We start from the raw sequence: 23,258 nt of genomic DNA on the forward strand, positions 1-23,258 counted from the left end.
TACATAATGCACAGGGCTTAACACTGCCTTGAAATACGGTACTGTTTAACTTGTCTGGTAACAAAGGCCAGGTTTATTTTTTAACAATTGTTTTTTTATGCAAATATCCAATTTACAGTATAATAAGGTGATATTCCTCAAGCTTGTGGATAAGTGTTGCATTTGATTGCAAAACCTGTAGAATTCTTTGCACAAATTCTTCAACTAATGGCAGAAAAAAGTAAAGATTTTCCACACAATTTATATTAATTTTGTCCTTCAAATACCTCTATTAATAGAACATGAAAACACTCAATTATCATAGCAGTATTGTAGCTTTTAAGTCTTCATTTTCATCCTCTGTGACACAGAAGTTCATCAGCATTTCATAGGCTGATTTACATAGCATTATGATATACACCATGCCCATCACTTGTGCAGTGAAGATATTTATATTTTTATTTCTTTTTTCAGAATATCATGATTTAAGTCTAATAGCTGTCTTCAGTACTGCTTTCCAATTGGTCATCAGAAATGCAGAATGTGATTGGCTGTTACTCAGTACAAAATCCCCAGTAAATCCTTGTCAATCCAAACTCAGTGTTCCATATTATTAAACTAACAAACAACAAATACAGCCACAAAAGACCCTAATGAAAATGCAATAATTAACTCTGTAGAGGGACTTTATCATCATTTTTGGCTTGATAGGAATGCTTAATCAGCTTTGCCTGATGCCCGGAACCTTTACTAGTGGGTACAAGTGTTAATAAACTTCCAGCCTCTCATTCATTAATGCTCATTTAATGTACTTGTAATGATAATGTTTAAAAAGAAAATGTTTTATCATTGTGTTGCACAAGAGCAGACAAATCTAAAACCTTATGAAAGAAATAATTAGTATCTATTTAAAGTGTTAAATACTGACCACAGTTTTAAGACACAGTTAAGCTTGTTAACTAGTGGATGTTCCATTAAGGGATTTATTCCTCATAGAGTTAACTAAGGAGTTATTATTACCTGAAAATTGATTATGTCATTCAAAAAGTCCAATGTGTGTATGTTACATGCAAACAAGGTTGTAAAGTTTTAATTAAAGTTCATGGAAATCACCAGAAGTTTTGGGAATCCTTTTACTTTGTTGTGTCAGTTCCTCAGTTTCAGTGTCAGTTGCCCATCAGTGTTTCCCCCAGAGCTCAGAGGGCCTGTGTTAAATGAATGCCAGACAGAGCCTGAACCATTCTGCCATATTGAGAGATTGATTTCAGCGAGGCCTTCATCGGGACCAACTGCAAATGTTGTTTTTTTTTTTTTACATGCTGTAACTGAATACGTACTTAAGACATAAGGGAATATTACATACAGAGAATATGGTACGGGTGATGATAGTTTTAGATTTTTGTTTGTTTTGCCTGTCACAAATCTGAATTATAGATCACTCGTTTTAAAGTTAAATAAAATGTTTATGGTCATGAGCTAAATGTTAGATTTTTCACAAGGTATTGGCATCAAACTTCCCTTTGAATTTCTTTGGGCTTTTTTAATTATGCATTAAAATTTTGTAGAAATTTAAAACACTCCTAGAGGAACATATGTATCTTATATGTCCAGAATATATAAAAATTGTATTCTACTTGTGGTCGGCAACATCCTGAAGGATTTAAGCATTTAAGAATAAGAAGACCAGGGAATATTGCAAAATCTCGAACCTTTACTAAAAGCAAGCGATCCGTTGGAAAATAATCAGTTTCCGGAAAATATTCCTGCTGCTCTACCTGCTCTATGGACAATGGGAATGTCTCACTGCACACCGGTTAAAACAGGATATTTGTGCTTTTTCCTGGAATTTGGGGGTAGCATTGTGGGTATGTGTCTGGACTCATGACTGGTGGGCTGTGGGTTCCAGTCCCCGCTGCAGTGAGGTCATTTACCCCAGTTGCTCCAGTCCACCCGGCTGTGGAACTGGGGGTACAGAAATGCTGAGGTTTAATCTGTATCAGGATAGAAAGAAAAAAGTTTACTGGGCAGTAATTTTACAAAAAAGTGGTGCTTGCTCATCATTTAATGAATATGAATACATGTAGCTTTCATTTCAAAGAGTAGGCTGCATTGTCTTATAGATTGACATAAATTATTGGTGAAATCCATCCTTGTCCTTAAGTGAGATTTTCACTGATTTTCAAGAGGCAGAATGGTGCTGTGTTCCTCAGGGAGACTCCTCAAATTCTCTTCTAGCTCTCTGCTAGAATTTCCGATGCATTTTTACATATTACATATTTTTTCATTTATTCAACAGTGTGCTGTAAATCAGGCCAGTCTTTTTTAAATGTAGGTAAAAATATGGTATGTTTTTTATGCAGTGTGTTTTGGGCTGCTTAGCATGACCCTGTTCAAAGCTGGTAAGACCCCAAATGTGGACGTTCTCAAGTGACATACCCTTGACCTGTGTCAAGGTACAGTATGTCAGAGCGCTTATACCATTACAGGACTTTTTTCAAGATTTTTAAAACATAGTATTTCCCTTGAAAGACTTCTGAAAAGTTTTCTGAACATTTACATTTTTTGCTTTTTCCCACAGAGCTCCTTATTTAATGCAGAATATTCATAGTGCTCCTATATTTCACATTGCCTAGATGAGTAGCTTTTATGTTAGCATTAAAGAGTGAAACCTGTTTATACTATAGAAGTATATAAATATTTCTCTTTTAATAGTGAAACCCTGGTGTGAATAAAGTAGGTCTTAGATACAGTGTTTTTAGGCCTAATATGAAGTTAAGGGAATATTGAAAACAGTGTTTTTAGAAAGATACAATTAAAGATTTAAGTGTTGAAAAAAATTCTATTCAAATGGGACTTTTTAAGGAAGGGAAGTTTCTTAGGTGTACTCTGCTACAGAAACAGGAACTTTCATTTTGTTTAAGGTCAAAATTTGTGTTATAGTTCTATATCAAGTACATAGGAATCATGATGAGTCTGATATTCATGTCTCACCACTTAAAATACAGCATTTCTTGTTCAGTGTTTTTTAAGGACCAAAAAGGGTTAAATCCATGCTATGGGAATATCAACTATCTGTTTATAATTTACAAACCTCTCTCAGGTAAGCCATTGATGTAAAAAAAAGTTGTAGTGCTTCCTAAAGCAAATAGCTCAGAGCCGTAGTCTAAAAAAATTCCCTTAACCAAACACCTGATAAATCCCATACGAGTTTGAAAAACACATTGCAGAGCAACATGCTTCCTTAGAAATTAAGAGGAGAATCACACACTGAAGGACATGGTTTTCCCAAGAGGGTAGTTTATGAAAACATGATTTATTTTCTGTGTTTATGTAGATATTATAATTGTATTTAAAGTCTTGACTCTTGTTTGCAAATCTGTTAATTCCATACATCTGGGAGACTGTAAGAAACCACAGATTTGCAGATTTACAGAAAGTTTTAATCTTGAGCATAATGCGTTAGACTCCATCTTGATGGGGGGCAATACTTTTATTTCTCCAGTTGCTTGCAAATTTAAAACTACAATCCAAATTGTGTATGCTTTCACAATGCTTTCTAAATTATGTTGCAGCTCTCTCTTCCCAGTCATGAACGCACCCTTTCAAATTTAATAGTAAAAGTTTGCTCTGAAACCACACAAAACCGTGACTCTGCTTAGTGCTCTGTGACTCCTCCAATTGCTTTGCTAATGTGTCACATCCAGGAGATTGATGCTTGATACAGAACCTGTATTAGAGAGCCTCAGAAAACAGGTTTTCTGAAGCACCGACCTAGGGCCATGAAATCGTAGCTGTGTTTTTGCCCAGGGGACCGCAGGTAGAGCCAGGTAGAAACCATTCTTAAAGAGTCGTGATGTACTGTGTCAGGGAAAAAGTTACAGGGGGGCCCAGCTGAGCAGCGTGGAACTTGAAGGAGTCAGAGGAGCTCAGCTCTGCCATGGTCTGGCTACTCATCAAACTGGCAGCCCGTTGTGATATGCCTCGCAAAGGCAACTTGGCAAACCTGATGTGTGGCTCTCCTCATGTGCGTTTGCCTCGCTGGGAAGAGGTGGCCATTCCGCACACCAGCACTACTGATTTCTTCCATACGATGTGTAGGTGCTTTCCAGGAGGGAAGAGCGGAGGACACAGAGCACCCTGACTAAAGCAGCCCAGGTCAAGAAGACACGAACATAAGCCCCCGTTTTGGCGATTTGGGAAAATTAAGACTGGTCGTCTGTCTGCATACAGTATTTTCAAAATAAAAAAGTTATTTTCAAAAGTAAAAAAAATGCTTAATGATCTGTAATGTTTTATTTTTTATATGTTTTCTTGATAAATTCAGCATTTTAAAAATCAGTGAATGTACGATTTTATGGATAATTTAATTGGTTCAATTTTAAAATATCTGTATTTTTTTGTTTTTTCTTAAAGTTTCTTCATGTTATGTGATTTGGTTGTTGTGCTTGAGTTGGGTTACACTCGCACAGGATTTGCTCATAATTTTCCTGTTCTAGTATTTTGCTTATTGTAAAGCCACACTGCACATCCCGTGTCTGTGTTACTGGAAAAAGAGACAGAATGCTAGCACTCAGTTATAAAACGTTTTAGCATGTTTTCAAAGATGAAAAAAGTAAACTCTCCATCATGCACGCATTTTTAAGTGAATTAATAAATTGTTATAACACTGTCAACAGCGGGGACTCAATCCTCAGAACATGCAGTGCAGGTGGCTGCAGGGCACTTTTTCCTCACGGTGCCCTGCTAATTTTTGCCAGTTTGGCCCCAGAGGGACAGTCCCCAAAGGGACGGGAAGATAGTTATCATGGTTCGTCTCTGCCCTCTCTCACAGCTTGCTAACAAATGTGCTTGCAAGTGCAAATTATGTCTTGTGTATCTCGGAATGTAAATACCCATGCTCAAACTCTTCAATAAACCCATCAGAACTCGTTAAACACAGGTCTCTGAAAGTCTTCAGGAAATTTGTTTTCTACAGCTGAGAAACTACAGTGCTGGATTTGATTTTAACCAGTGCAAGATAATGATACCCTTTCACTTTTATATATATTTTTTGTAGAGTACACTAGATATATTTATATCTATGCATATTTGTACTTATGGGATATCGTTTTTGTTTTCAGAGTTTTATTACGGAAAATGTTAAAAATGCTTTAACTCCTTTTAGGAGTTTAGGGTTGGAGATTTTTTTCTTCGTTCCTGAAAAGCTTTAGTGTCTTAAGAGGCTTACCTAAGTCAGGCATTATAGAAATTAATGTGGTTGTCCTCTTCAAGGAAATGACATACTAATTAAAGAGAAAATAATTCCTTTGTCAGCTTTGGCCTTCAGATATTGTCTTCTTCTTTGTGCAAAAATAAAAACACTCAGTCTTTGTCTGCTACTGTGTTACTATTACCAACCTCTGAGAGAGATCCAAGAAATTTTAAATAAAGAGATGTAAAAATTCAACTTGGAGTTTTTAGTGCCAGTCTTTATGAGCTCAAACCTTTTAGCTGCAGTGTCCTGGTCTGAGAGCTACAAAGGCGTTGTTGAGCGTGCAGGCTGAACCGTCACACCACTCTCTTCTGTTCTTCAGGGTGCTCCTGACCAGCTCAGTCCTGAACCTGGCTGAGCTAACTGCCCTCCGGCCTGACCTGGCTAGGCTGAAAAAAGTCCTGTACTTCCACGAGAATCAGCTGGTATATCCAGTCCGGAAGAGCCAAGAGAGAGACTTTCAATATGGATACAACCAGGTTCTCTCATGGTAAAATATCCAGACAGACCTTTTTTTTTAACCTGATTCTGACACAGTTTTAACAAAAGCTAGACTTACTTTAGTAAGAGAAGCTGATGATGAGCTGATGACCTGGCTGATTTGTGTCCTGCCATCAAATTTTCAAATACCAGAATACTTTAGCAAAATACTTGTAATCCCTATCTAGAAATTCTTCATGATAACTTTAATAATAAAAAGATTGAATACTTAGGTGCTTATCACATGCTATCTGTATCACGTCATACAAGCTGGAGAGCTCTGGCTCAGGTCACGGCTGTGCAGATGCTGATCTTCATATCTTGAAATTACAAGGAAGCACACAGGAGTGTTATTGTTCCCACAGACTGGAGGGAATCATCTGCGTGAGACATGCCGATTCCAGTGTCAGGGTCAGGGGGAAAATCTCTGTTTGGTAATGAAGGCACTGCTGCTGCTCGTCCTGTTGTACTCGAGCTGGGCTTCAGCAGTCTTGGGATTCTGAATTTCATGAATTAAAACTTGAGGTTGTTTTGTATAAATACAACTTTAATAGTAGGTTTTGGGTTTTGCTTATGTTACAAATTTAAAATGTGAGCAAGAAACAGAGTTTTAAAAATATATCTTTTCAAAGTGTTTTCTGAAAAAAAAATAGCTGTTTTTCGTGACCTTTTCAATATTTCTCTCTTTTCAGAACAACTTATTAATTGAGAAGCTTGTGCTGGAAAGCCATTTGAATTCAAATTTCACTACGGTTTTGTCAATCATGGTTATTTTTAGAGCATTAAAAGATAAGCAAGCGCCAGAGCTGTGTGTGCATCTCAGCCGAGCTGAGATTTGAATTTACGCTTGTTATCTATCAGGACTCTAGATCTTGCACATGCATAGCCAAGGGTCACTTTGTTGCTAATGAGGTGTGCAGATGCCCCATGGGGAAAGGGAGAGCTGTGCCAGACAGACTTCTACTAGAGGGCACCCACTGGTGCAGGAGTTGGCACTGACTGTGGTTAACCCAGCAGAGATCTCTGAAGCTCAGTCCTAATCTCTCCCAGTGGAAGTCAGAACTCCAAAAGACATACAGTAGGAATAAATGGAACTTCAGTCATGTGTATTTTAAAATGTGAAACGCATAAACGCATAAACATATTTGATATTTTTTAACATTGAAATGAGTTAATTAGTGCAACACTGAAATGTGTATGAGCAGGTAATAGTTGTTTCCTATGTAACACTTTTGTGTGTCTATATTAAGTAGAATGGCACTTTGTAATCTTTAAGACTTTTTGGATGATTGCAGTGACTTTTGTTGGAATGAAAATGCGCTGATAATGAACTCTCATATTTCTAATATATTTATGAGAGAAGCATAGGGTGCATTTGTCTTTTTCATCCATAAATAACCTCAGTGTTCTCAAAACATTTCCGTATCTGAGGTTTTCCAACGGCGCTGTAATTGGAAATAGAATATAGGGCAGTGTCGATTGATTGATTCTTAAAACATCCCACATCATTATGAAAATATGTTACTTATCTTTTAAGTATAGTTTTCCTGGATATACGTATCTTTCATAAACAGCATATTCTGTCTTCTTAAAAGAAAAAAAGCTGTTAGTAATAATGGTGCAGTCTAGGCATCATTCTTCTGTGACTGGGAAGAGGATCTTCTTTTCTCAGGAACCCCTGCTGTTTGTATCCTTGCCATTTAATCGAACTAGTATTAGTTTGGTGGCTTACTATTTACCAACCTCTGAATCGTGGCTACAGACTTCATTTATCCCCAAGATCTGAATTCATCCACAGGCTCTGTAAATTTCAGGATCATGAGGATGGATGAGGAACCTTATTTTTGTGATGCAGACATTTTTTTTTTTACCTTGCTGTGCATGTTTTGTAAAGTTTAGTCCTGTTTAAAATAAGCAGAGACTTACAGTAAGAAACATCTCTCTGATAGTGGTATTCCAGCATGAATCAAACTAAAGTGGTATAGGAACGCAGAATAACCATCATAAATATTTTGAGGATCTGTAGATCTTAAGGGTTTGTGGAAAAGTGATCCGTAGTCTTAAGTATTATATGACACAACAACTAAAAAGTAAATAAAGATGTCAAACCAAAGGTTTTGGAAAATGTCTACAAGACAATTTTGATCCATTTATGAGAAAAGCTTCCTTTAAAAGGCACATTTTTCAGTGTTCTCGTAAAGGAAATGTGATATACCTCTGCTGGTATCTTCGACAACAGAATTTAATTCAAATTATCCGGGGAAGGAATATATGTATGTGGACTAATATATTACAGTAAATCTAAAAATACACAGCTGGATTTACAGCATATCTACACACTTTAACTGGATATGTGCAATTTATCTGCGTGCTTTATATTGGGTGTCTGCTAATCTAATACCTTTGTCTGATTGTGCAGCTTGGTGGCAGATGTGGTCGTGTTTAACTCTGCTTTCAACATGGAGTCTTTCCTCACTTCTATTCCTACCTTCATGAAGCTGATTCCAGACCACAGACCCAAAGATTTGGAAAAGCTCATCAGACCCAAGTGCCAAGTGCTCTACTTTCCTATCAAATTTCCTGATGTCAGAAGGTTGGTCTTTTCATCTTAGCAGCAGTAATTTTCTTTCCAGGGATAACCACACGTTGATTAAAAAGCAGAGTATTTGTTTTTTAATCCATCCCTGCAAGCTGGTAAAGTTTAGGTATACAGTAAACAGCAATCTAAGAGAGGTTGCATGAGAAAGAGACGAAACATAAAACACTTTCAAGTTCAGTACAGATGTTTATCACTTGTAACAGTCAAGCCAGTATTATTGCGCAGTGTTATTAAATTATACTGCCTGTGTTAATTTAACAGTGTTTCACTTATTGTTTTTTTAAATATACAGAATTATTTTGATCTGTTTGATGATAATGCAGTGGTAAAGTATACTGTAGCTATCCTTTGCACCTCCCAATGTAACAATGTGTCTGCAAAGTGCTTTTTTATACTTAAATCATTTGGCAACAAACATGCAATTCAGACTTTGGCTTTGGTTTTGTTTCCCAGCAGAAATTAAAATAAAATAATTTAATGTGAATAAGAATGTAACTATAATGAGTGTAGTATAGTTTGTGGGAAATTGAATCTTCAGATACAAACCCAAAAATACCATTCTTGTAAGTTCTTATGTGTTATCCAACTCAATTCCTCTCCTTTATAGTGCATCAAGGTCACAAACAAGACAACTCTTCCAAAACAAAGTTTGGTTGAGCAGTGTAATGAATCTGACCTTTTTACAGATGTTAATTGGAGAATATCTAAAATAAATCCTCTTTTTTAGTTTATGGTAGACTGCTGAAATTTTTAAATTAGGAAAGAGTAAAAGAGTAAGAAATTACCTTAGATTTTCTAAATGTACAAACTGAAATTTCCTTTTGAAAATGACCTGAAATACACCACCCTAGAAATACTCACATTCCTGTCTTTAATTTTCTTTTAATTGTTTTTATGAACTACAGAAGGAGTGCGTCTCGATAAAATACACATGGAAAAACAGAATCCTGAAATCATTAAAACAATATACCTACATGGGGAAAAAGACTACTGTATATGGCCAAGGAAAACTAAATGCCGCAATGTAACATACTGTTGTTTGTTATTTTTAACTCTGTGTTTAAGTGTTTCTTTAAGTATTAACTCTTTCCATGTGTGTGGTGAAGGAAAATGGAACTGAGGCTGAAAACCTGAGCATTAAGGGTGCAGACTATTTTTGAAATCTGTTTTGTGTGGCATTGTCAAGTAAGTTGTTCTGTATAAGGAAGAAAATTATCAATACTGTATGCTTAAGTCTAAATATTTTTCTAAGCAAACACTAAAGGCAGTAATAAGTAATTATTGAAGCTCAGTCCCAGAGGAAGGGTTGTCCCTGAAACATGAGAGCACAGAAAACTTTGCCTACGGTAACAGTGTCATAAGTATTTTGTTTTATAGCTTTTCCAGTTAGTGGCAGACTGTGACTTGATTTGAGAATCTGCTTGAATTTTTATGTTGGCATATGCATCTCTGTTGCACTGATGTATGTGCAGTGTGCGGTTCCGTACTCATTGATGATATTTGTTCCTAAACCTCTGGAGGAAAAAATAATATTGGAAATTGAATGTGACTCAATGTTGTGATAGTCAACAAAACGCTGTTGCAAGTGAAAGGAGTGGAGTGTTAGATTAAGGGTGAAGTGCATCATGTTTTATGAGCATTTGTCTGGTTCTAGTGAACTGAATATTTATTAAGCATTGAAAAAATGCACACTTCCTCTTGTGAAAATTTCCAGCTCTAGCTGGCCATCAGACACTATTAAAATATCTTTAGAGCTGATTTCAGAGAGATGCAGGAGATTTGACTGTGTGTACGAGAGAAAAAAAATTTCTGCAAAAGAGCTGAGATTCATGATGCAAGCTTCTTGCCCAGAGTGTTTTTCAGCTCATTTTCAAATGGTAATTTGCCTTATCCAAAGCAAACTCATAGAGTGTAAGTAAGTGATTATTTGCATGGCTGACAATCATTCAACATGCCTGCGGTCTTTTTTAAAATGCTCTAGTTTGTCCAGTCCTTGAAAAAATGCTCAGAAAGACCAAAGGCAAAAATGTGAGGTGATTTTTAATGTTTTTTTTGCTTTGAAGTATGTTTTTATTTGTCCCTTTCATTAAAAAACCTATGTGCCTTGACAGTACTGATCAGCCTTGAACTTAACAGCCTTTTCAGTTGACAGTGGTGTAAAGCATATTAAATATGTTTTAAAGGAAGTGTAAAAGTGATGCATAATAATTTAGTTGTTACAAGTCATAAAACAATGAAATTATACTGATTGTTTTTATGTAAAGTTTGTTGTTATATAAATGATTTTGTATTTTAAAATCCGGGCATATTGATTTCTTGTTATGCTTCAGTTAAATGCATTCATTTCAGAGACTCAACTGGTTATATGTCTGTATATATATCAATTCTAGTTTATATGTTGAGACAGAGTTTTTGGGTAATTTATTGATGTTGATTTGATCAGCAAACACTGACCAGTGTTTCATGTTAAAGTATTGGAATTAAGTGCACGTATGTTTCCTACACTTTCAAAAAGAAAGCTAATGTCAAAGTTTAGAAATGACTGAGACTCAGTAGTAATATTATTCATATTGACAAAAACCTTAAAAAGTCCCCGAAGAGGCAGGAAATTTACATACTTTTCAAAACGGCTTTGCTGTTTTACTCAATGTGGCTGACAGTGTATTAGTGAAATGAACTTTGGAGCCCCTGCCAGCAGTTCCATTTCTCTGTCTGTGTTACAGTATCCTTGCAGCTCTTCTGACACAGCAGATAATAGTTCCGACAGGTATTGAGATGTGCTGAGACTACTCCCAGATACTCTAGAATCAATTTGCTTTAAATTACTTAGCAGTAGCGTGCCCATATAAAGTCACATTAAGAGAAAACTCACATGGTGACTAGTTAATAATCCAACTTTTCTCTAGCAGTGTGGAGCAGGGTTAGGGCTCTGGGCTTGTAACTGTAACTGAAATTTTATGGGTTTAAATTTCAGGTGATGCACTGCCGTGCTTCTCTAGCAAGGTGTTTCTCTCGGATCACTCCAGTAAAATGCTCGGTTGTTTAAATGGGCGCAGATGTAAGTTGCTTTGCATAGAAGTGTCAGTCAAATGCATTAGCCATCATTAGTTAATAAAAAGTCACTTTAATTGTGATTTGTCTCTTCAGTCTCACACTTTTGAACCACGAATTAGTCGTTTTCACTGAAAGCCTGTTGTAAATTATTCTGTTTTGACATGTTTGGTGTTTTATACATACTGTACACTCACATGACAAAATATAAAATGGTTTCCAGTTTTAATTTCTTGCGGTTAAATACATTGTTGTAATAATTGCTTGAACTGCTGTAACTCTTCATCCTCAAAGTTCCCAGAAGACTTCACAAATAGGAGAGGACTTATTTTAGCACTGTACCCAACAAGGTGACATGTGACAGCCATTTTGCCCCAGTAGCCACACTGCACAGTAGATCAGAGGGAGAGCTAAGAATCTGCTACACCAATTCAATTAAACTGGAACTGTAGGGATGCCAAATTGTGCAAGTCCAGAGTACAGTTTAGCCTTGACACTAGGGTTGAGACTCTTACCCTTGTCATTGATGCCATTGGATCTTCATTGACCAAGTAGTCAGGATTTCACTTTCCTCATTCAAAGGATAGAGCTTTCTACAATGCTGGGGCACGGGGTTGCGAGTTCTGGTCCAGAGGGAAAATTGCCGCCTACAAGTCCACTAATATCACCTACCAAAATGATGTCCCAGAAAGTCCAAGAAAATGTGTACAATTCTTTTTAAAAGTGAATATCTTTCATCAAATCGTGAATGCTTAAAAACTGAACACTATAATCGGTTAAGGAAATCAGTAAGAACTGTAATAGAAAACGCCAAGCTGAAAAAAACTAAAAAAAAAATGTACAGTACTTCTTTGCACATTTACTTCAGCTCTGTCAGGTCGGCTGGGGTGTGCTGTCATTTTACATTGTATTTCCCCACAGGTATCAGGAAAATGGACATCTCCCACGATAACCTCTGTCCTTTTCCCTGTAAATCCCGATTTTCATTATGTAGGATTATGTTACAGTTGATAATGTAGGTTTGCTTGAATCACTGCCATCCTTCTGTGAAAGGGTTGTGGGGTCTAGAACAAACTACCCTTCCTTTTTACTGCTTCCAACAACCTGGCCATATTCAAGAAACGACTGGATTAGATCCTTGGGTCAGTTAAGTCCTGTGTCTTTGTGTTCAGTACCCCCCTTCAATTCTAGTTGTTCATCTATATAAACTGACATAATGGCTTTCTATTTTCCATAAAAATGGCATAATATCCTTCCTCCATTCTCCAGTTTCTGGAGGTGGTAAAGTCTATAAAAAAAAAAGGAACAGAGACTTTGGGTCTGGGGAACCTGCAGGGTTTGGGATCTGTACTAGGTGGCACCAGGGCTGTCCCTTCGGTGAAGTAAAGACATTGCCTCCAGTGGTGTGAGTTTGTCATCAGCTCCAGCGAGATGGCACTCCTCCTGTCATCTTTTTGAGCGCCCCCAGGAGGGCTGACAGGGGACCGCCTTCGCAGGCCGGTTGCTGGAATGGAGTCTCCGCAGAGTACCCTGTTATGTGGCACGTCTTGTAGTGTCTTGTTTTATGTCTCATTCCCGACTGTCTGGAGTCCAGGAAGCACTACAGGCTTTTTTACAGCGTTACAACGCCTTCAGAACTGTTATAATTGAAGTGTTGTGTCACAATATGAATGGATTATTGTATTTTGGGGCCTAATGTCGATATGCATTGCACAAACAGGCACTTAGCTGATTTAAACCCAGTTGATATTGAAACAAAAAAAATCGTAGAGACATTGTTAAAACAAAATGCAAGTATCAATGCAAAATCATTTAAAATAAAAACAGAACAGATTTCTGTCATGAATATTTCAAGGAAGGGCAGACCAATTCTAAATCACAGACGTGCAGGAATTGCTGCGGATCTCTGTTTGATGTGATGCTTGCTACAAAGAAGCAAAAAATATGGTCATACAGGTATAAAATAGATAGCAATGAGTAGACTGGAAAGCAAGTTATTGGATTATCAGGTTTGGCATGGTTATTTATCAATCAGTATTTGAAACATTGACAAGTGGTAATTTAATAAGGAGTGACCTAGGTTAGAAGGAAGGTCCAATGACAGACAATGCAAACTCATTTATCACTTTGGAACCTCGGAGCTCTCACATTCTATTCACTATTCAGGTCTGGGGTACAATGCAGGAGGAGCTACATAATTGTTGGAGCTGCCGCATTAAGTTAATCAATTTACTTTTGACCAGCAGGTGCTGTATTCCAGAAAATGAAACAGCATAAACAACAGTATTGCTGGGCTTGGGAATTGTTTCACACATCAACAGAATGCATGACTTTGAAAGCATTGTTGAAATTCCCCAATTTACATCGTGTAGGCTGTACATGTTCAGCAAAACAAAAAAGCTGAAAATAAGGCATCGGTTATGATGATGATGCCGCCTTAACTTTATTGAGAATCTTGTTTTGTGGGAAGTGGCCAAGGAGCATGATGCATTTTCCCGCCCTCATTTAAACACACTTGGATGAACTTGGGAATGCTGCTGTGGGACCTGTGTGTTACTCATGCAGAGACGTTTTCAAGTGCCATTCCCCCTTGCACTGAATGTGGAGCTCCAAAAATAATGCAGTATTCATATAGGGAACAGGAAAGCATTGTCTTTTAAGTTCTTCAGCTTTGAATGCCGAATGTTATTGCCTTAAAGACTGCACACATGAAGGGGTTCGGTTTTTTCATTATTTTCGTTAAGTTGCAGATAAACAGTAATTACAGATGTGGGGATGGAATCAGCTTTGGCTGCCATGTCTCACTATGTGGGATTTAAGCCCATTAATGTTGCTCTTGGGATCTGAAGGTCCAACAATGGCTGATTTAAATACAGAATTTGTTGCGAATCCTGTGAGCTCTAGGGTATCCTGTTTGAAACTTTTTCCTGTGAAAAACACAAAGGTATATCAAGGTACTTTATGCATGTGATATTATTTTTGGTGAATAATTTAGCAATTCAACTATCAAATAATACAAAAAGAAACTTACAACACTACTGGGCTTTCACTTTCATTTGAAAGCGGTGAGGAGGGATGATAATTGAAACTAGTGAGCTTTTATAAAAGTGAAATCCAAGGAGTATTGAAAGTTTTCTTCTTTTTATTTAAAAAAAGGATTACTATTTGAAATATTCTTTTCCTTGTGCAAGTGCTGTGTGAACTGCCTCTTGATTGTTTGAATACATTAGATTCTTAAGAAAGGAGACAAGATTTTGAAAAAGTTCCATCCATCACCATCCTGCATACTAATTCTATTGAGAATTACTATCAAACTCAGAATCTAAATGGCCCATCCTTTCCAAAGCACATTAGCTGAAAATGTTTTATTTGAATGGTTTACATTCTTGCATTTATAAAATTTAGCAGAACAGTTTTTTTTTTCCATTTTGAAATGTATGCCTGTAAATAGTCTTCCTGCAGTGAAAGTAAACAATATACCACTCAATGTACCAGACTGTGCAAAACATTAATTTCCACAAGAATAAGATAGTCAAGATTCAACAACCCTAAAATCCAGATAGTTTATCAAAATATGTTTTCATCTTTTGTCATATCAGGATTGTCCTCTTTCCTGTTAATGTCTTGAATGTTGAAGCTAGTACTTGGACTTTATTTTAGGAAATGGCTATATGAGATTCTTGGATCAAATAGCTACTAGCTACTCACCAACTGGGCGAGATGGGCTGTGTGGTCTCTTATTATTTTGTAAGATTTCTTTGGTTATTATATTTTGTGGGAGGTTGAACTCTTTACCGTTCTATTTACTAGTACATGTTTTCATTTTGGGCGATCAGATACCGAAAGCTTTATCACAGATCTTTACTGTTCCTGGAGAGATACCCAAGATTTTCACTTCTACATTAGTTCTACACTATACACTGTTCCATGTGCTGAGAAGTCGTAAAATGGAATTCCTTGAATCAGATCATTTTTAGGGCTCCGTTAAGTTTCAAGTGGCAAAGATATTGCTTGGTTTAGTTTATAAATACAATAAGCAGAGGAAACAGCCACAGCCCACCCTGGCATGGGTTGGCTGTAATGGAACAGATGTTATGGAAACTTTCAGGGGATTACTGATGTCTAGTAATGGATGAGCCCACCTCTTTCCCTGACTAAGCAATAATTAAGACATTCGGTTTTTATGCGATTCCTGTGATGTGTTCTTCTTCGCGCCCTCGGCATTCACCACAGTAAAGGGGTTTTGCCTGCCTAAGTCCTGATGTTGGTGTGGCACATTCACACTGCTTTCCTGATAGACAATCACAGTTTACTCTATTAGAACATGACTGTACCATGATACATTCACCTTTAACACATGATGGGAAAGATGGGAGTCTTTCATGTTATTTGTAATTACATACATATAATTACTTTTTTTGTCAGCTATTATTCGCTGTCACTTTTTAACACGTCTTTCCACCTTGAGCAGAAAATAATTTTCCAGGTACTCTGATCACATGTACTGGCAACCCTAGTGTGAAGGACAGAAGCACTCGATCCGCTAATCTGAAAGACTTTGAAACAAACTCATAAAAACAACTGTTATATGTCTTTCATTTTGTGTTAATTCTCAGTTGCAGATTCATAACCGATTAATTCTCTGGCAGTGTAAGTTTCTTTTCATAAAGGAACAGCAGATATGTATGAAGTATAGGTATGCGATTGACCCATTTCTTCTGCTCATTCTGTGTGCCAGATTGAACCATAATTAAGTCCATATGACCTTCTGAAGTTTGAAGGGATAACCATAATAAATAGAAATGAATTACAGATCAAAACTTGTACTAGTGTTTTAAATAATATAAAACCTTGAAATTATTAGAAAAATATATGGTCACGAAAAATGTGTATTCATGAACTAGTTTTAAAACTTCATTTTCTGAAGTAGAAGAATCTGGGTGTCCATACTAATGCTGTTTACCTCAAGGGTCTGAACGATCAGTCCTCTAATGTTAGGAAAATTCAAACTATTAATAATTATACTTGAGAAATACTGTATACAGGAGTAGAAAAGAGCAAGCAGAAATCCAGGACTTGCCTTGCTGGTTATTTATTCCCGAAGAAGTGAATGAGTTATTTTTCTGAAGTACCAAAAGAAAAACATGAGTTGGGATCTTTTGTACACAGCCTGCTGCATTTGCTTATGATTAAAATTTTACTTCAGTTAGTTTGGATGTTCTATGTTTTTCAAATATAACTTCCTCTTTTAAGACAGACATTCTTAGTTTATTAAGTTCTAATTTGATTCATTGTATAAAGAAAAATGTGTTTCTAAAAAGTGGATTTGTTTAGAGGTATAGAGATGTAAAAACCTTCAGAAGACAGCTTTACGTTTAGCACATGATATCATAAGAGAGATTTAGTGTTCTGCTAACTGTGTCTGTAATGTCTGTCCAGTATATATAGAAAGTTCATAGAATTATTTCTTTAAAATATTTTTAAATACTTCAGTTTTTACGTTTTTAAGTATTGTTTTTTTCAGGTTTATTTAAGGGCTTACATTTAGTTATGGCTTGTACCCAGCAGATTGCATCATTGAGTACATTAGATGTTTAATTGAAAAAGAATGACTTGAGAGCTTGTTTTATCCCTTTTGCAACTCATTGGCTCTTCTTGCGAAAAGAAAGTGTTATATTTATTAAGTGTTCCAGCCCAATAAAACTCAGTCAAGAGATGCATTCTATATGAAACAAAAAAAGTATTCAGGCATTAATTTATATTAGGAATGGAAATTGTGCTTTTTTTAACTTTAACAATTTTATATATAAAATAATTTACTCTGTTGAAAATGAAGTACTTTTAACGCTTTAAAATGCTACATTGGTGGAATATATGTTTGATATTGTGGTTAATAGTCTGTTGTGAGTAATTAACAACAGAGAAACTTTCTTGTTATTCATATGTCTTGCCTTTTACCACGGCTGTTTTCTTGCCAGGCAGCTGTTGGTTGTGAAGTGTAATGGACTTATCTCAAAATTTGGAGAATTTTAGATTTTAAAATTGAATCATATCCAGGGCTTGATACATTTAATGTGGAAAAAATGCGCATGGGAACAATTGTGGATTTTCAAAACTTTGCTGAGATCTGTCTGTAAAAAGATCATTAATACTTAATGGAGAAAGACAGATAGATACAGTATAAGAGCAATTATTTGGTCCCGATATCATCGTAGGTTTTCATTCCTATGTTCTGCCTCCTCTGTCCTATGTTGACTATTCATCTGTTTCTATTGGGTTAACATGATCTTGATATTTTATCAAGCATACAACTAAAATACCTACAGGTAGAGTATGTAGAGTATACCTACAGGTAGAGTATTCTAGACTTAGGACATAACTGCATAATAAGGACTGTTGATGGCTACATATCAAAGGGAATATTGATTATACAATCAAGCCTGCAGGTCACATTTGTAAAGTTTAGATTTTTACATAAGAACATAAGAAACGTTTAAAAATTAGAGGAGGCCATAGAGCCCATTTGTGTTATTAGCTAATTTATCCAAGGTTCTCAAGCTTTTTCTTGAGAGAGGCCAGGATAGATATCAGCTGCAGCAACATGGCTGGGCAGTTTGTTTCATACTTCCACATCCTTGTGAGTGAAAAGGAGCCTCCTGCTCCCAGTTTTAAATGCCCTTCTTACATAGCTTACATTTGTGTCCTCCGGTTCGTGTTTCAGTTTTCATTCTGAAGATGTCTGCTGGATTGGCTATACCAATGCCATTGAGGAATTTGAATACTTGTAACATGTCCCCTCATACTCTTCTCTGTTCAGGACTGAAAATGGTTAAATTCTTGCTGCCTTCCAGTGCTGGACATTCCCTTAAATTCCAGAATGTCTGGGTTCTCTTCAACAAGAAATAGGGTTTATTCCATGCTGAAAAGAGAAGAAAGAAAACGCAACATTTCGGCCGTGGAGCCTTCTTCAGGTGTGAGGAAGGCTTCTTCCGCCCCTCACATCTGAAGAAGGCTCCATGGCCGAAACGTGTTTTCTTTCTTTTCTTAGCAATTTATTAATGCTTATGTATGCCATATTAATGCTTTTTACCAGTGTGTTGGTCAAGAGTAGAATTCTGTGTAAATATGTGGCAGTATAGGAAAGCTGGATGGAGATTCTCCTTTGCTGTGAATCTTAAATGAACAAGTTAAAGCACTCATGCCAAAGTTATGATGAAGCAAAAAAAAAAATACCTAAGACATGACATTGATCATATTGTGGAAAGATAAAGAAACCGAGAAAAGTGTACAAGAACATCTAGTGCTCTAAGAAGTGTTCATCGTATCCAAAGAAAATCAAATGTGTTTTGAATTTAGTAATTTGGCTCAGGGCAACCAGCAGCATCAGTATCAAGTCAGCAGTTTCATGATACGTGACGTCAGTTGTAGGGCTCTGAATCTGCAGTGGGCAGGTGGCCCAGGCAATCCTGAGCCGGTCCAGGCAGAATGGGGCAGCCCCAGTGCAGCCTGGGCGTGCTGGTGGAAAGGGCACCATTACGTACATTGCATCTGTCAAAACCGCATGCAGCTGAAGCATGTCTTTTCTTGACCGCCTGATGTATTGCTGTGTAAACTGTTTTAGTCCTAAAGTTCTGAGTGTGGCACTCATGTTTTAGAAAGCTTTTTCCATCTAAAACTCACCTTAAAAAATGTGTTTGTACCGTGGTGTGAGTTTAAAGTAATAAAAGGGATTTTTTTACTCTTTTTGAAGTTTGGATTCTTAGTATTCACAGGAAGTGCTTTTCTGTACTCTGAAGGCAACATGGAGTTCACTGAGCATATTTGGTTCCTGTAAATATGACTTTTAAGCCATGCCATAATGATCCTTTGGCGTTTGCCTACAGACACTTGAACACAGTTCCTGATCATGTTGCCAGAATCACTAGACCAGTATTATTTTAAAAATCTATTAAGAAGCACTGCAGAGTGAGTTACATATGAGTCACTGATACTCTTTGACTGCTGGATATTTTGCAGTGACTGTAATGTGGATTTTAATGTGTTTTAATGATTTGATTTTGTTTTATAGCTGCAATCAGAAAAGGGATTCAGAGGGGGGGACCTCTTCATTTAGTTGTTTTACCTGGGTAAAGCAGTTGTCTGATAATGTGTTAAAGAATGTGCAATGTATGAATAACACTTGAACCCACTAAAATTTATGTAACTTATTTATTTTCATAGTTTCTTATTGTGAATTTTGTAGTACAGTAACATATCGTGCTATCACGATGACTAATAATTATCAGTCAAGGCAAGGTTTTTATTGTTTGACATTTAGTGCACATGGATTTTAGCTGCCAAAAGTACGAACTAGCATATTCTTTGGTCACTTAAGCGCTCTTAAAGTCGTGGCCTGCTTTTCTGTTTAGTCTTCTTCTCTTCAAAGCTAGTTTCAGCCTGCTGAAAATCAATGGAATTTTTGATTAGTGGAGGCTGGGGAGACTTGTGATTATTACCAATAAAGGGAATTAGATCAAATGATTTTTGACTTTGAAATTTGTGTTTAATCAAATTTAAGATAAAGTCATCAGTGAAATTGCCGTTGATTTATAAATAAGATAATTGGTGGCATTCCTCCTAAGTACCTCTCACTGGCACTGGAGCTGGATTTTATTGCTTAGTCAAACCTCCTCATTCAATTTTAAAATTGCCTATTGAATGAAATTCTCTCTGGACCTGCCAGACAGTACCATCAGTAATACCTTTCTACAAGCCATTCCTTGTCCACTCAGGGGGAGCTCCGCCTGGCAGCACTTGATGTCTGCTTTGTACACAATTTATCACTCAGTGTCTGCCCCCATTATTTAAAATGCTATTGTACTTACTTTGAAGCCTGTTAAGATCAATTTTAAAGTTGTTGCTTTAAAACATTTACATAGTTATAGATTTGAATGTGTTTCATTCCTACCTAGATAGTTAAATTTGAATAACAATTAATCATCGCTAGCCCTGCAGTCCTAAAGATGATACAGCACAGTCCAAGTTTACCACACTGAAAATGATGACTACATGACTTATTATTCATCCTGTTGCTGGATCCAAAACAGATCCACAAAACTGGCTGCAGTTAGCCCTGTGCAATTTCATTACTTGATATTTCAGAAATAAATTTTTCCACTTTTTTTAAAACTGTGGTTCACCTACTTTAAATGGCAATTATGTTCAGTTAAATCCTCCTCAGTTTTTGCCCTTGTATCGTAAATTACTGTTATGTTTTGATTGATTATGACCAAACTTGTATTAAATATGTATTTCTCTTGAGTACACAGCAGGAGGTTTTTTATAATTAGCATAATAACTAAACTTATTTTTTTTGTAAATAGTACACTCATATAGATTCTTATTTTTATCAGATGAACAGTTGTGCTTTCATTAGTTAAATGAAAATATTTGAAAAACATAGGGTTCCGTGTATTTAATTACTGACAATCCCTCTTTTACTCAAGTTATTATTGTTCAGAAGCAAATATTCCTATACATTTGAAATGTGTAAATTAAATAGAATATTAACAATAAGCACTCTTGTTTTCTCATTTTTGCAAACAAAATGAATCCTTGTGTTTCTTCAGATGACTGGCCCACATATCATCTTCACAGCTGCTTTCTGTTAAAGTTCAGTAGAGTGTAGGAGAATAGTGACACAAGCATTAATACTTCACATTCCACTATCACACACTGTCATTGTGAAACATGGATCTAGGTTACATGTGTTTGCAGACTTTTTGTGGCATTGAATTATATAGGCTTCTGTCTGTGCACTCTCCTCTAGTCAGGGCCTGTGGAAATAACAAATGAATGCAGTGGGTGGCAATCAACTCAATATTTTTCCTGTCAGAACCTAATATAGTGAATAAAATGGTTCATATATAAAGGGAATTTGTATTGGATTGAGTCATTTAATTAAGAAATCCACTTGTCGGTTAAATTTAGCATAGCAGTATTGATTTTGTTTAGTGAAGTCATATGTGTTGGTATAAAACCATATTCTTTATTAATTATTTACTATTTTAATATGTAGTGAAGTTTGTTTCTTGTTTTGTCTTAGTTCATCATCTTTGTAATACTCTTTTGGTCTTTGGTCTATGTTTTCAAATAAAGAGTCTTGAAATTAATGAAATGTTTCAATATATGTTTTTAGTAAGTTTTTGTTTTGCTTTAGTGGAAGCTACAGTGAAAAAAAATCAACTTGGAAAATAAGTGCATTGAATTTGATAAACTAAAATAACCCTACTGAAAATCACCCTGTCGAACCTTTGGAAATGTGCTCGTTTTTTATTCAAATGTTATTTTCCTGAAAGTCTTTATTCTGTTCTTTGAGCTCTAGTATGGAATTGTCACAGCCTCTGTTAATATGAAGTAAGTGATTCATTATTACTTATTTTAGAATTGAAATGTATTTACAGTTGGTAGATTTCAGAAGACTGAGATCCAGTAAGTTTTAAATGTGATGCCCAATTCTGTGCACCGCATCTCTGATGTCCTTGGCTTTGTTCTTGCCTTTCGTTTAGAAAAAAAGACTAGAGTTAGCAAACATAAGTCCTGCAGCGAGACCAAAGCTAATTGGATGGTGTCATTTATGAAATCCACTGCACCACCAACAATTATGTTACGTCAGTGGTGTTGGGGAAAAAAGAGAAATACAGAAATGAGCAAATTCGCTCTTGTACTTGTGTTCCTATTACTGTGTGAAATGTATAGGTTGTTTCCTCTGCAATTTATTTCAAAATGTTCTGCTTTTAGCCAGTTTTCATTTAAATGTGAATAACATTTAACAGTTGTCTTGCACCTCTCAAGCACTCTCACATTTTACAGGTACTGTATATAGATTTGGTGATCCGACCAAATAAATATTTATTTTAAGTTTTAAAGTAGTCTGTAATGACACAACTTTATTATGTTGTTGATAAAGTGCAATGTTTTCAAAGTTACTGCTGCATTGTTGTGATTTTTTTTGTAGTCGTATGGCTGTTTTTCCTATTCTTTACCTGCTTTCACTACTTGCTATGTGACATTGAAAGGCTATCTCTAAGCCTTAATTAGAAATGAGGTCCTTTTCTTTAGAATTGTCAACTCTCACCTCAAGCTTGGAAAACTCACTCCTGAATGTTAAACAGCCCTCTAAATGGCCAACACAGAAATTTCACTTTGCAGTGACCTTATTGAAGATTTGCGTGATGTCTGTGAAATGACTTTGTGACGTCTTGACCACACAACAAGACACCAAATCACTACTACTTCTGCATGCCTTTCATATATCCTTTATTTGAAATTATGCTAAAAAGGTTAATTTTTTTTAGCTCAGCATGCATCCTGTAAACATCACAATCCATCAGTACAAGTACTAAAAAAAGATGGTTTGTTTTCACACTTAAAGGAGACATGAAATAGAGTGTCCTTAACTTAATCACCACCTTGTTTTACTGAATTTGCATACATTTGCATATTAATTGGACTACAGATTAAAATTGGTTTTGTAATTTTAATTAAGTGTCCACAAAGGTATATGATTAGAACTGTTTAAAATACAGTCAGACATAACTAGAAGCAAAGGCTTTGGTGCTGATTTTTAAGGGGGGTGGGGGGATTACTTTCAGGGAATGTCTGTTTTATGATAGTAATTTTTAATCTTTAGTAGATTATGCAGCCAAACAGACTGGGGGTGGGGTATCAAAATCGTTTTCGTCTTTCAAGATTCATTTCATATTTTGCTGATTTGCAGTACTTGATGAAAGTCTTCTGTAGCATTTTACTGATTAGAAATTAAGCTTTTTAGCTGTAACTATGGAAAACTGCATTTTGATTTAGTACTGTAAATAACCAAATTGTGTAAGTGCGTTTAGCAAGTATTTAAAAACAAAC

The 23,258-nt window shown here is 36.1% G+C and overlaps 1 protein-coding gene across 9 annotated transcripts in view; it reads left to right on the forward strand.

The window, feature by feature from the left end:
- The window catches only part of qtman (queuosine-tRNA mannosyltransferase), a 115,313-nt gene that overhangs the window by 31,784 nt on the left and 60,271 nt on the right, over positions 1 to 23,258 (forward strand). For 8 of the 9 annotated variants that reach the window (XR_015926379.1, XR_015926378.1, XR_015926380.1 and 5 more), the window contains exons 3-4: positions 5,553 to 5,720; positions 8,130 to 8,303. Coding sequence is in view for 6 of the 9 variants with exons in the window: in XM_088606286.1 (XP_088462412.1) it covers positions 5,553 to 5,720; positions 8,130 to 8,303 (342 nt within the window). In the remaining 3 variants the exon portion in view is untranslated. The remainder of the gene's footprint in view (positions 1 to 5,552; positions 5,721 to 8,129; positions 8,304 to 23,258) is intronic. The other variant, XM_088606285.1, reaches the window with a different exon arrangement.

Source organism: Lepisosteus platostomus, chromosome 14 (genome assembly GCF_059453375.1).
Source record: "Lepisosteus platostomus isolate fLepPlt1 chromosome 14, fLepPlt1.hap1, whole genome shotgun sequence".
Classification (NCBI taxonomy): Eukaryota; Metazoa; Chordata; class Actinopteri; order Semionotiformes; family Lepisosteidae; genus Lepisosteus; species Lepisosteus platostomus.